Genomic DNA, 13,951 nt, shown 5'->3' with positions numbered 1-13,951 from the left:
CTAGTCCATCAATAGAAGAGGGGTGTTAAAGTCCCCTACTATTATTGTATTACTATTCATGAGTTCATGTTTGTTATTAACTATTTTATGTATTTGGCTACTCCAGTGTTGCGTGCATAAATGTTTGTCTTCATGCTGGATTGTCCCCTTTATTATTATATCGTATCCTTCTTTGTCTGTTTTTACAGTCTTTGTTTTAAAGTCTGTTTTGTCCAATGTAAGTATTGCTACTCCACCTTTCTTTTGACATCCATTAGCATGACAGATGGTTCTCCATCCCCTCACTTGCAATCTGCAGGTGTCTTTAGGTCTGGGATGAGTCTCTTGTGGGCAGCATATAGATGGGTCTTGTTTTTTTTATCCATTCTGTCATACTATGTCTTTGATTGGAGCATTTAGTCCATTTACATTCAAAGTAATTATTGATAGACATGTATTTATTGCCATTTTGTTACTTGTTTTATGGTGGTTTTTGTAGTTTTTCTCTGATCCTCTTCTCTCATGGTTGTTAGTTTTCTTTAATGATATACTTGGATTATTCTTTGCATGTCTATTACTGGTTTTTGATTTGTGGTTACCATTAGGTTTGTCTATGACGTCTTCTGCATATAGCAGTCTATATGAAGTTGATCGTTACTTCAGCTTGAACCCATAGGGAAGTACATTTTATTAATCAAATAATGAAAAGGAATGGAGGTCTCTACTATTACAAAGAGTCTATAATGGTCGTCTTGGGTTTCAGTAGAAAAACAACACAAATTATTTCAAACCCTAAGCCTTCTGTTAGGCGTCATATTTGTAAATTTTGAAATCAAGGAAGAACCAGACTACTTCAAAAACTGACTTTAGTCTTACCACCAAAACAGAAGTGGCTGAATGAAAACAATAAAGGAATACAGACCGATTAAGCTACAGCAGGGTTTCTCAATCCAGGCACTACTAACATTTTTGGGCTGAAAACTTCTTTGTTGTGGGCGCTGTCCTGTGCACTACAGGATGTTTACGGCATCCCTGGCCTCCACCCAGTAGATATCAATAGCTTTTAAAAAAACAAATGTTCCTGCCCCACCCCTGAAGTACGGTTTGAAGATGGTCAGCATCAATATTTTTTAAAAGCTGTCCTGGTGATAGTCAAGTACAGCCAGCTGAGCACCACCAGGTTAAAGGAATAAATGCTGACGGTTGTAAGTAAGGGAGTCCCCTGTGCTCCGGCTCCCACGTATCCTTGTGGAGCAAACACAACTCATCTCTTGCCCACACACCCTTTACCAGGGTGGTGAAACACTGCTTTAGGTACATAATTCTCTCTGGGGTAGAGCTAATGTCATTAAGCCCTAGAAATCTGCATTACTTTCTCCTCTTTCTGCCTGATCAACATGAGGCAGTGATTACATGTTCTGAACCTGGGCAAAGGGATATAATTTACTATTTCTCTCAAAACCCCAATGGAAACCATTCTGAAAGCAAGTCATGCCACAGGAGAGAGCAAAGATGTCGAAGTGCTGATTTATGATTTAAACACTAGAGATGACTTAGGAAGCCGTAACATGCCCAGAAACCTGGTAGGACTGGAAGCGTTTCTAAACCACTGTTTACTGATGTGCGCACCCCCGTCCCTCCCGCTGCCCATCCCACCACACTAACACGAAGCACTGATCCTCAAATCAGTGACGTCCTAACAAGATACACAGTCTAACGGCAGAGAAATAAAGATTTCCTTATAATACGCTTTACCTCCACAATGGTTAGCAGGGTTTCCTGAGAGCTTCTCATGACCTCCATGGTTTTCTCACAGCATCTACAAACACGTTACAAATATGGATCTTGTTACACACCGTGTCCAACATCTCTTCATCGCTATATATTCATGTATACTGTGCCGAGACTATTCTTATTAATAATTCCCAGATTAACATCTCAAAGAGCACAGTACTAGGCAGACTGCATTTTCGGTAAATTATTTTTGAAAAGAATATATCTAGGGGCGCCTGGGTGGCTCAGTCATTAAGTGTCTGCCTTCGGCTCAGGTCATGATCCCAGGGTCCTGGGACCGAGCCCCACATCGGGCTCCCTGCTCAGAGGGAAGCCTGCTTCTCCCTCTCCCACTCCCCCTACTTGTGTTCCCTCTCTCGCTGTGTCTTTCTCTGTCAAATAAATAAATCTTTAAAAAAAAAAAAAAAAGGAATATATCTATATGAATGTAAGCTAAGCCTTTGTAAGAATAACACACAGTACTACTATGAAACATTGCTTTCAGTCAGTGATTATTGCGTTAATTATTAGTTCACTCTGACTGGATTCTACTCTAGTAAAAGCTGAGCACATGGACCAATGCTGGGGAGCTACAGGGACCTGGGAAGTGCTTTCAGCAGGAACCAGTCCATCATACGCGCCTTCAGCAGAGCTTATCTGCCCAACACTGAGCGCCCGAAGGAGTTCTGAGCAGTAAACGGAGTTCCCGAGGACAGAGGCATTAACGGTAGAGGCAAGCTGCTTCCAGAAGGGGCTAGGAAGGACAGCTATGTATGTTCTATAGGGTGAGGTCCCAGGTGGTCTGAAGGAAGGGGAAACTATTACAGTCTTTACTCCGGGGTTTTCAGCACTGGAACATGATTTAGCAGTGAATCCTAGAGTCTACAGAAATCAATAATCCAAATAATTTTGACATAAAAAACCATCTGCTGTAAACCCTTACCTTCTGAAGACACCTTCAACACCAGTAATGCCCATCCCATCCACAATATCTCTGGTGAGTCTGAAAGGAACCGTTTCAGGAGTAGGGAGGATCTTACCCTGTTCAAAAGCAACTCCTAAAGGAAACAGTACAGCAAGGTTAGGAGGTTCCACAGCAAACTGACTGTCCTCCCTTGGGGCGTGTGAGCTGTGCAAGGCCCCAGATCATCTGTCATCAATACTGCATAGTAACACATAGTACCACTCACAGTGGTTTATTCTGTTTCTGCTCTGCCACGGTCTAGGAGATGCACCTCAAATTTAAAAAGCGTAGCAACTTCCAGACATAATTAGAGAAGTTCTAGATTAAAGGGTGCTTTTTTAAAATGAAATAGTGATGGGTAGGATTTAAAATGCAAAGTATGCATATAATCTTAATTTATATGTATTTAAGTATACACGCATATTAGTTATATATTAAAACTTTTTATTAAATGAAACTTTTTATTCTGAGATAACTATAGATTGATATGCATTCATAAGATACAATATGCAAAATACAAAATTCCCCATATACCTTTTCCTCATTTCCCCCCAATCTTGCAAAACTATACAGTAGCTTCCCAGCCAGGACACGGACACCGATCCAGACAAGGTCCAGAATATTTCCATCACCACAAGGATCCTTCAAGCTGCCCCATTTACAGCCACCCACATCCCTCCCAGCCTACTGCCCTCCCACTCACTCTGTGCCTCCAGCAATCACTACTCTTTTGTAACTTCGTAGAACTGAATTCATTCTGGGGAAAACCATGTAATATATGTGATCTTCTCCATTCTAATGGAACTCCATCTTAACTCAGCAACAACTTATATGGATTATAATACAGAACTGATAATTTCCTGAGACTACACCTTCTTAGAAATCTTAAAGCTCTTTTTCTACCCCCTTATTAAAGAGTCTTCAAACTCACTGAGATTTCTAGTCTGTCAGCCTTTCCTCCTTCCCTACTCCACTCAGGGTGCGGAGTGCAAGGCTGCTCACTCTCACTGCTGCCTCACGTCTCGTTGGCCCCCGGCCCCTCCACACTTCTCTAAGCACAGCTGCGACTCAGGGAGGCTGGGAGGAGGCGCGGGAAGACACCACTGGCCCGACTGCAAGTGCAGGTCCTCACGGTAGGCGAGCGCCCCGGGGACTGCTCGGCACGTCGCCTTCGCTCCCCGTCTCCACCCGGCTCTTGGTCTCACCTCCGTGGAGCCCGGTTTGCATTGTACTGTTCTTACAAGGCCAATTACCCCGCTCCGCTGCTCAGCAAGCAAGCAGGCTTTTGCTTTCTCAGTTAAAACAGAACAGCAAATGTTACTTCCCTCCAATTCTTTCTCCTCTGGCTCAAGACCTTCCTCCTCTCAGTGGAAAAGCTAACGTGCCTCCCGTGTAAAGCTAACTGTACCCCAGATGCTTGAGGACTCCCCTCGCCATTTCAGGATCTCTGTCTCTCTCCTCCAGCTTATCCATATAGAACATGTGCACGCCGCTCTCATCTTTAAAAAGCAAATGAACAAAAAAACCCTCAAAACAAACAAAAAAGGCTGGAGCACGTCTCTCTCATCTCTAGAGCCAATGCCTCTCCCGTCCTTCTAAACCTCTCGTGGACAGCGCACATTCCTGCTCTGCAAGTCCTTACCTTGCCACAATCTCACTTCTTCCATCCTATTCAGATTAACTTCCTAGACCTTGAACATCGATTAACTGTTCAATTCAAAGGCCTGTTTTCAGTGTTGACCTTATCTGACCTGCTGTAGCAGACACAACAGCAGCACTTCTTCCTTCATGAAAAATTTCCCGCCCCTGCCTCCTCGTTCCCATGACTTGCTGGTTATTCCTCAATGTTTTTTCTGACTCAGGCTTTTCAAAACTGGCATTCCTTAGGATTCTGTCTTCAGTCTTCTTTATCAAGGAGGATACAGACGATCAGAACCTCCTCCAGCCCGCTGCCCTCAGCTGACATCTATCAGCGGAAGGCGGTACAGCTCTATCATTATGCTCAAGCTCTTCGCCTTCCTGTGTATGAAACTGCCCATTACACCCGGAAGTCCCAGTAATACCTAAAGACAAGATGCAAAAGTGAACTCACTGCTCTCTCATTCTTCACAAAACCTGCTGCGTTCCCTCGCTAGAAACGTCAGTTATCCTGCCATCCCTTCTCCCGCCCTTGCCATGTCTAACATCCCGGCTGCAGGTTACGATGAAAATGTCCCCCACAGCCCAGCTCCTGACCTCTACAACTTTAGTCCAAGTCCTCATCCTTTCTTGTCTGAACTATTATACTAGCCCCTAACGTGTCTTTCCACTGCCAGTATTGCTCCCCAAATTATTTCTCCAATAATTAGAGGTGATCATGTCCTACTTAAATACATCTTCATTTACTCCCCCCCTTGTTTCACAGGTTAAAGCTGAAACGCTGAGCCTGGCTTTTCACAGTCTAGTACCAAGCTACCTCCCCAGCTACTCAACTACACGCAAACTTCACTCCGGCCATATCGGACATCTCACCATTCCTACAGGTTACATCTTCATTAGTCCCCGTTTTGTATTTGCTCTCTCTTCTGTCTGGATTATCTTTCCTTTCTTTAAGACCTGGCTTAAATGTCACCTGTTGTAGTAAGTTTCACTCATTATCTCAACAGAGTTAGCTATTCCCTCTAGCATGTGTTTATGCTTTTTTTTTAAACAACACTTATTACTTTGATCTGTCTCCCTCACACTTGTAACATCCTGGAGGCAAATATCACTTCTTATGACCAAGTATTTAATAAACAGAATAAAGATGCATTTCTAATCTTTTATTACTTACCCAAATCTATATGTACAAGTTCTGCAGACTGCTCATTTATCAAGATATTCTGTACATGTCGATCACCAAGTCCAAGTATGTAACCAACTGGGGAAAAAAACAACCAACCAACCTGAAATCCCTGGGACCATCTATTTCTAGAACACACTGACCCATAATTTCTACTAATACCACTGACAACATTTTTAAGTAGCGTAGGCTATTTAGCCGGCTTCAAGGAAAATATGCACATAACTTGCCACTTTGAATTTAAGTCAGATCTTGCGAGCTGTTTCATCAACACTGCATTTTACAAATTCTACATGGTGAGCTAAAAAACAGCTTTCCCTTTACTAATAAGCATACATTTAAAAATATTCATACTTTGAAAATTAGTGTGGTCAAAGTTGAGACCCATTATTTAGCAAGGCATTATATGCCCTCAAATATTTTACTGAGTATACTTTTAAATTTAACATAAATTAATCATTAACTCATTTCATCAGATATATGTCCAGGAAAAACTACATTTCTGTTTCAGGATAGATGATGGCATGTCCAAACACTTCTGACCTAATGAAAACAGCACGTGGTGTTAGAGAAGAAACAGGACGCCCGTGCACCTGGCTAGCGCTGTCACGAACTGGGTGGGTCTCCTTTCTTATTTATAAACTAAATTAGTTGACTCAGATTAGTGATTCTCACTGTAGACAAGAAGAGGGTTTTTTAATGACCGAGAACTTGTTCAGAATATACACTCCTTGCCTTTCGGGGTATGCTACCTAAGTGATGGAGGGATGGCCTTTCTTAGTTAAAAAATCAATAGATTAGAAGATCTCTGCTATTCAACATTAGTTTTCATACTCTAGGATTTGGCTAATAGCCCTGTCTAGCTATTCCAGTCTCTTACCAATTAAAAAAACAAGGTCAAAATATGTAGTGTGCCCTGCGTATCTGAATATATATCATGCTTTCTAATCCAAACATAAAGTTCTATTAAATAGATTCAGTCACTCAGTGATAATAGAGATTTTGTGCAAAAGAACAAACTGAATTAAATTAAAGGAGGTAAGTTAAATATAGTTATCATGGGTTTTATTATTTCCCAAAGGCGATCTCAGAAAATAACATATTGAGGGGCGCCTGGGTGGCTCAGTCGTTAAGCGTCTGCCTTCGGCTCAGGTCATGATCCCAGGGTCCTGGGATCGAGCCCCGCATCGGGCTCCCTGCTAGGCGGGAAGCCTGCTTCTCCCTCTCCCACTCCCCCTGCTTGTGTTCCTGCTCTCACCGTCTCTCTCTCTGTCAAATAAATAAATAAAATCTTAAAAAAAAAAAAGAAAATAACATATTGAGGGAAGATTGAAAATACGCCATATTCACTACTGAACAAAGAAGAGCCGGTCTTCTCTCTCCTTGGAGTAGGAGAATTCTTTCCTGCAAAAGCTCAGAAGAACGAGTTACGAGCCGAGAGGCGAACGAGACGCACAATGACGGAATGACGAGGACGGTCTGGCTGACAAGCTCCCTCAGCACCATCACCCCTGCAGCTGAGAAAGCAGCCAGTGCCGCACGGGCTACAACGGACAGGACGATTACCGATAGAGGAAGTAGCCACGCTGCGAGTATAAGCCAGTCGTTTCTCAAACCAAACGGCTGGGTCCAAGAATTTTTCCATGCAGAAGTAACGGAAAACCGGTTGAAATTTTTGGCAGACATCCATGAACGTTTTATATTTCTCTTCAAACGACTTCTTTTGTACATCCTTTAAAAAGATCAAATATAAAATTTTCTCAGTATTGTGTTCAACTACTTTAATGTCTACTGAGAGTTTCTAGATAGAAAACAGTATGAGGGATGCAGAGGCAATGAAGAGATAAACAAGGTGTTATCTACCCCCGAAGCTAACAGTCTGGTCAGGGAAACAGTGACAAGGTATAATCCCTTTAGGCTTCACATGTGAATCTCAGGGGAAGGAGACACACCAACAGTGACTGTTGTTTTAATTCAATTCGAATTGGAATGATTCTGTTATCTATGTGGAAGTAAACACAAAACAGCCAGAAACGGCTCCGGACTGTCTGAGCACCAGGGGCCCAACAGGCAACAGAAAAGCAAGAGTGGATGGCGAAGAGGCTGACACGTCTCAGATCCGTCCTCCAGTATCTTCTCACTAGGTAATCCTCTCCTGCGGCAGAGCTGGTCTACCTCCATGGGCTGCACTCTCACCATGTGCTGACGACCCCACGTCTCTCTCTCTGGCCCAGTGTCTTTATGAAGCTCCGCCTGGCCTGCTTCTCAGACTGCCCGTCAGCATCTTCACCTGGATCACTTCCAAACCCGAACGACTTCTTCACCTTCTCCTCAGCAAACCTCAGCCACTTCTCTCATCTTCTACACGGTAAGGAGCCCCTCCATCCACCCCATCACCCAAACACTGGGTGTCACTGATTACTTTTTCCCCAACCCCACTTCTAATCAGTAACCAAATCCTATCAGTTCTGCCTCCTTAATATTTCTGGTATGTACCCCTTACTTTCCATTCCTGCTGCTATTCGTCTTAATTCAGGTCCCCTGTGTCACGCTTCTAGTCAGCTTCTCAAAAATGTAGCCCACAGTGCTGTGAGTTCTTTCTCTAAAATGCAAATCTGGTATTACTGTCCTTCTCGAGGGTTCTCTACTGCTTACAGGATAAAGTACCCAGTTCTTAGCATTTCATGAAGCAACCCTCCATTTTTTGACTAACAACTACTGCTTCAGTCTCACTGATCTCCTCAAAAACTAAGCCTCTGCTGTCTCTAACTGCCTGTCCGGGCCTCCTTCCCTTTGCTTGCGTGCGCCTTCTACTTAGAAAACCAATTCAGCGAGTCATCTCGGCTCAAAGGCCACTGCCCTACGAAGCCGTTCTGGATCTGGCTCCAGTCCTGCCCAGCGCAGGTAGAACGCACCACATCCACCCCTGGGCCTGCTCGGTACCCGGGAAAGCTTTCCATCACAACACCTGCGGCACTTTGCCACCCAGTTAAAAAATTACAAGGAAAGGTAACAGATTCAGGGTTGGACACACAAGATTCAAATCCTTGCTCCACCATTAGCTCACTGACCTGGGCAAGTTAAATTTCTGAACGTCCTCTCATTTTAAAATGGGGTAAGTACGACGATGATGAGTCCTAACATTTGTGAAGTGTTAGCGCAGTGCCCAGGGGAAAAGGCACGTCCAGTCCATGTTGTGGCTGGATGAACGTCAGGCCACAAGGCCAGTGTGAGTGATGTGGCCAATGTCTTAAAAGGTCTATCAGTTTTATATAAAAATTATTTTGTTATCTATTTTTTGGTTTAATTAGTGTTTTGTCTGTTCTGTTAAGAATTAGCTTACCCCAAACTGGAAGCAAATTAGCATTCCACCGAACGTTAAATCTCTCATCAGACAAGGGTCGGCACTTTATGGAGTTCACAGACCTTCCCGTTTCACTCACACACACTTCCACGCTGGGGGCGTGCTTGCTTTCACTCAGGATCACCACCCGGTGACACCGAAGCATGACCGTGTGCTCTAACGTCTGAGAGCGGTCAGCTGCGGCAGCGGGTCCACGGTCGTGCACGGACTTATACCTGTGAGTGTCACTCACCATCATCTTCTTCTGGCAGTGAACGGCGCTGAAGTCCCTCGGCCTGTACCGCCGATGAGCCCCGGTCTCGTTGCTCACGAGGAACTCACCGATGGGGACAGTGCCTGTGCACCACTCAAGAACTCCGCTCCGCTGCGACAGCGGGACCACCTGCACGAGAGGCCTTCTGATCAGTGGGAGGGTCCCGGAGGGCACGTGACGGCCACTCACCTACCACAGACCGGGGGAAGCAGCTCCGTGGACCGTACTGCTGTGTCCGTGTCCAGAGGAGACAGGACACCTTGCAGGTAAGCAACGGAAAACACACTTACGCTCCAAGAACAGGACTTTCTAGCCTGCGGCTGAGACTCCCGAGGACCTGCTGTGCTCTCCGTCTCCAGGATTCCCTGAGAGGTCGGCCCTGTTAACTAGGCTTTTCAGTAGCATCTGTGCCTGAGCCACAGTTTGCTCCATTTAGCAGAGGACTTACCTGCTTTCCTCATACTTTTAATATCAAACACTCTGAAGAATTTCACTTTGGAAAATACTGACTATAACCTTAATACTAATATACTTTGATAATTAAAAGTATATGTATTCTTGCTTTAGAGTCTTGTTAGCTACACCAAGAGGAAATATATTCCTGAACATAAAATGAGCAATTTTACTGGAAAGATTAAAAACTGACATATATATAAACATACACAAAGTATAGGAAATAATAGAAACAGGGCGCCTGGGTGGCTCAGCTGGTTAAGCGACTGCCTTCAGCTCAGGTCATGATCTCAGGGTCCTGTCCCACATCGGGCTCCCGGCTTAGCGGGGAGCCTGCTTCTCCCTCTGACCCTCTCCCCTCTCATGCTGTTTCTCTCTCGCTCACTCTCTAATAGATAAATAAATAAATAAAATCTTAAAATGTCAAAAAAAAAAAAGAAAATAATAGAAACAAACATCCTTTTACCCACTAAATTTGCTGCAGAGAGATGAAGCTCCCTGTGTACCCCTCCCTGGCCCCACGCCCGTCCCCACCACCAAGATGACTGCTAGTTATCTGCTTATCGTTAATGTTCAGGTATTTCTGGTATATTTTTATTTCAAAGCAATATGTACATAGTTGTAAGCTTTAAGTAAAAGAGTATTATACTCCGTGAATGCTTCTGCAATTTGTTTTTTACTCACTCAGCACTATTTTATCTGCATTAGTACATGTAACCCTAAATCATTTGTTTCAACAACCACAGACTGTGTAAGAACACATAATTACCCACATATACACACACCAGGAACTGAATACCGGGGTCACAGGGGATGTGCGTCTTCCGCTTAGTTAACCGGATGTTGCCAAAGAACTATCCAAAGTAGTTATGCCGATGTAGACCCCCAGTATTGTGCCGACGTGAGACGTGCGCAACAGTACCTCACTGTGGCTTCCATTTTATTTTCAGATGCCCAGTAAGGCTGAGTAAAATTTAATGGGCTCACTGGCCACTCAAATATTTTCTTCCTGAGTTGTCTGTATTCTTTACCCATTTTCCTACTGACATGTTAGCCTTTTTACAACTGGTTGGTGACAGCTATTTATGCATTCTGTATATAAATCCCTATTGTTATTAATATTACAACAAACCTTTGTTACTAATATTATTAAATTCATTTTTCTTAGTTGGCCACTTGTCTTTATAGAATCTTTAATTCTATCCATTTTTTAATGTACTCAAACATGCTGAGCTGTCTTGTGCCTTAAGGAGGCCTTTCATTAATTTATTAACTATGTTTGTGGAGAGTCTATTATGTGTTTAATAGAACAAAACAGGCATTTTAAAAAAGTGACTAAGAGAGACATGGTCAGAGAAGGCCTCTGTGAGGTGGTGACACAGAGAGAAACCTGAATGAAGTGAGAGACGGAGGACGGGACCTGAGGGAAGAGTATTCCAGGCCGAGGGGAGGGAAGCCCGGACGTGACACCAAAGTGCCGGATCTCAGCCACAGCAGGAAGAGCAGCTGAGCCGTCACAGGGAGAAAGTCAGAGCGGAGGGTGGGGAGAGCGGCAGATGAAGCTGCGGAGAGAACAGCAGAGGCCCATCACTTTCATTCAGGGATACGTGAACTCATCTGGAGTTCGGAACAGGAAATGGACATAGTTAGTCTGTCTCAGACTCTTAAACAGATCCTCCTCACGGCTGTGAATAAAGGAGTTTTGGTGGCACAGGGAAGAAGGAAGGGGCCAGTGAGACACGATCGAGGAGACGTGACTGCAGGGGGGGAGGGCAGGGGCGGGAACAGTGACTCCACGAACGCAGGCCGGTGAGGACGTGCTGACGGAACAGGTGTGAGCTCTGAGAGAGAGGAGTTTAAAATGATGCTGACATTCCTACACGATAGTTAGGAATTACTGCTCTTTTAGGAGTGATGACAGTATTGTGGTTCTGTTTTGTTTTTTTAAAGAGACGTTATCTTATACAACTACACACTGAAATAAATGTTTACAGATGAAATGATAGGACATTTTGTTTCAAAATAATACTGAAGGGAAGGAAGTAGGGAGAAGTAGAAATGAAACAGATTATCCATGAGCTGATCACTACTGAAACGGGGTGATGGTACAAGGGAATTCATTACATTATTCTATATACTTTCATATATGTTTGAAATTTCCAAGAGTAATTAAAAGAAAAAGACAAGACCGCCTCCTGCCTTTGGACCGAGCGACTGGGGGAAGGTTGTGCCATCTGCTCATCTGTGAGGAGGAGACGTGTTTGGTGTGCGGTTTTTGGGGGGTGGAGGTATTCATCAGAAGTTCTACTTTAAACTTGCTGAGCCTCAGGTGTCTCTTAGATCTCTACGGAACCCACTCATCTTGTCAGGAACCAGCCCTTCCAAATACTGTATGTGATCTGACAAAAGATTTCTTTTTAGACTAACTACAGGGAAAAACAGGGCTTCATGATTAGCAGGGAAGGTGCCCAAATGGCAAAAGGACCGGGACTCCTGAGCCACCATCCACAATGTGTATTTTTCCAATCACCATGCCACAGAGACCTTGTATGGCCCACAAAGTCTAAAATGTTTACTCTCACAGAAAACACTGGCTGAGCGCTCATCTGGGTGATGGCATCTTTTCTAGGCTCTTGATGAAGGGGCAGAAGCGCGAAGTAGTCACCTTGTAGGTGCAGATAGTAAGTTTCCTCTTCCTGGTCTCCGTGTTCCTCTGCAGTAACTTGTTACACATCTGGAAAACCTGCTGCATGACCGCATCCTGTCTCAGGTCGTCACGGCCCTTCAGAGTAAACAAAGCACGAGCAACTGGGCACAGTCCATTTTATGATAAAATCGCACAGAGAGCATGAGGACAAAGAAAGGGTGCTCAGAAATCCATCTGAGCATCTGTACTCCTTTTCACAGTCTCTTAAATAACTAAGACCTAGTCTTTCGTTTAGAATATGCTGTAACATGGGTAGGCAGACGAGTTTAGAAAAACGTTCCCCCTCAATGCTTCTGGGATTAGGCTCACTGGAACTCCTCCACGAATTCCCAGCACGGCCCGGAGAACTTGGGAGCAGAGTAAGCGAGGAATGCCGTCCCCTTTCTGATACATTTACTAGCAGCTGGCCCAGTGCCACACTCAGGATTCTTGAAGCAAGGGCCTTCAACTTGAACTCTTCAAGAAAATAAGCAACTATCACCTGAACAGTTTTTCCATGACAAGCAAGCGGATTGTTAACTTCATCATATCCGTACGTGTTAAAAGTATTCTTTTACTTCAATCAACTGTTACAATGCTGGCCTTCCAGAGACACAAAAAATTTAAGAAAAGCAATCTGCTTCTAGAAAATAATGTATTTATATTCTATAAGTTTTCCTCACTTGCAATTTTTGAGAAGAAAAATAAAGACCCAAAGCAGGAAGTAAATATCAACTACAGTTTTGCTTTAACTTTTTTCACTAAGACACTAAGGACCACACCCCTGGGGGGGAGTCTCACCTTGACGAGCTGTCTCCTTTCCTTGCCATCAGAGCCCAAACAGTCTATTATTTTAGGTAAATTTAAACCTCCTGCTAAACGAAATTCTGCTTTAAATGATTGTATAGTCACCAGATTTCCGTATTCTCCGGTGGGGTCCACCTAATAAAGCATATAAATGAGAGAAGAGGTCAGGTTACACTATGTGCTTTTAAAGAAGAATGAATTATAAACGACAATTTTAATATTAAACAGAGGAATGAATGACAATGTGCTGTGGGTTAAGAGCTCAAGTGATAATTTACTTCTTGTTTAAATGAAAGAAACAAAATTTAACACTGGAAAGGTTTATGAAGTCACCTCTCTAAACATCTCTCACTAATGCTGGGGCACACAGTGTTAGAATAGTGTTGCCAAAAAGCTACTAAAGAACCTGGTTTCAGGTCTCACTGCTGACTTTGTCTGTTAAGTCCTCTGAGAAACAGTAAATGTCTCACAAAAACATAGTAAGGTAAATTTTTAGAAAAGTGTGGGGAGTGATCTTCTAGGTTGAACTGCTAACTCCGGCATTTTCAGGAAATATTCAGCTAAATACTTTTGCTAGTGTAGTCAGAAAGGTCTTAGTTAATCCATATGACGCAGCTACATTTCAACTCAAATAACTACATATACTAAGAATGTAGTCAAATGATCCTTTTGAAAAATTTTTAAAGTTTCTATTTTAATTCCAGTTATTTAACTTATAGTTATTAGTTTCCGGTGCACAATATACTGATTCAGCACTTCCATACGTTAGCTGGTGCTCATCATGACAGGTGCACTCCTTCATCCTCATCCCCCGTTTCCCCTATCCGCCCACCCACCTCCCCTCTGGTCAC

General features: G+C 43.5%; 1 protein-coding gene across 4 annotated transcripts in view; it reads right to left on the bottom strand.

The window, feature by feature from the left end:
- ATM (ATM serine/threonine kinase) overlaps window positions 1–13,951 on the bottom strand; it is a 124,475-nt gene that overhangs the window by 3,876 nt on the left and 106,648 nt on the right. For 3 of the 4 annotated variants that reach the window (XM_032427692.1, XM_032427693.1, XM_032427695.1), the window contains 7 exons: window positions 13,095–13,235; window positions 12,273–12,389; window positions 9,134–9,283; window positions 7,104–7,269; window positions 5,529–5,615; window positions 2,696–2,810; window positions 1,735–1,798 (listed from right to left, as the gene is read on the bottom strand). In XM_032427692.1, the coding sequence (XP_032283583.1) occupies window positions 1,735–1,798; window positions 2,696–2,810; window positions 5,529–5,615; window positions 7,104–7,269; window positions 9,134–9,283; window positions 12,273–12,389; window positions 13,095–13,235 (840 nt within the window). The remainder of the gene's footprint in view (window positions 1–1,734; window positions 1,799–2,695; window positions 2,811–5,528; window positions 5,616–7,103; window positions 7,270–9,133; window positions 9,284–12,272; window positions 12,390–13,094; window positions 13,236–13,951) is intronic. The other variant, XM_032427694.1, reaches the window with a different exon arrangement.

Source organism: Phoca vitulina, unplaced genomic scaffold (genome assembly GCF_004348235.1).
Source record: "Phoca vitulina isolate PV1807 unplaced genomic scaffold, GSC_HSeal_1.0 scaffold38, whole genome shotgun sequence".
Taxonomy (NCBI): domain Eukaryota; kingdom Metazoa; phylum Chordata; class Mammalia; order Carnivora; family Phocidae; genus Phoca; species Phoca vitulina.
Note: the sequence above shows the minus strand (reverse complement) of the source record. Positions and strands in the feature narration are given on the sequence as shown.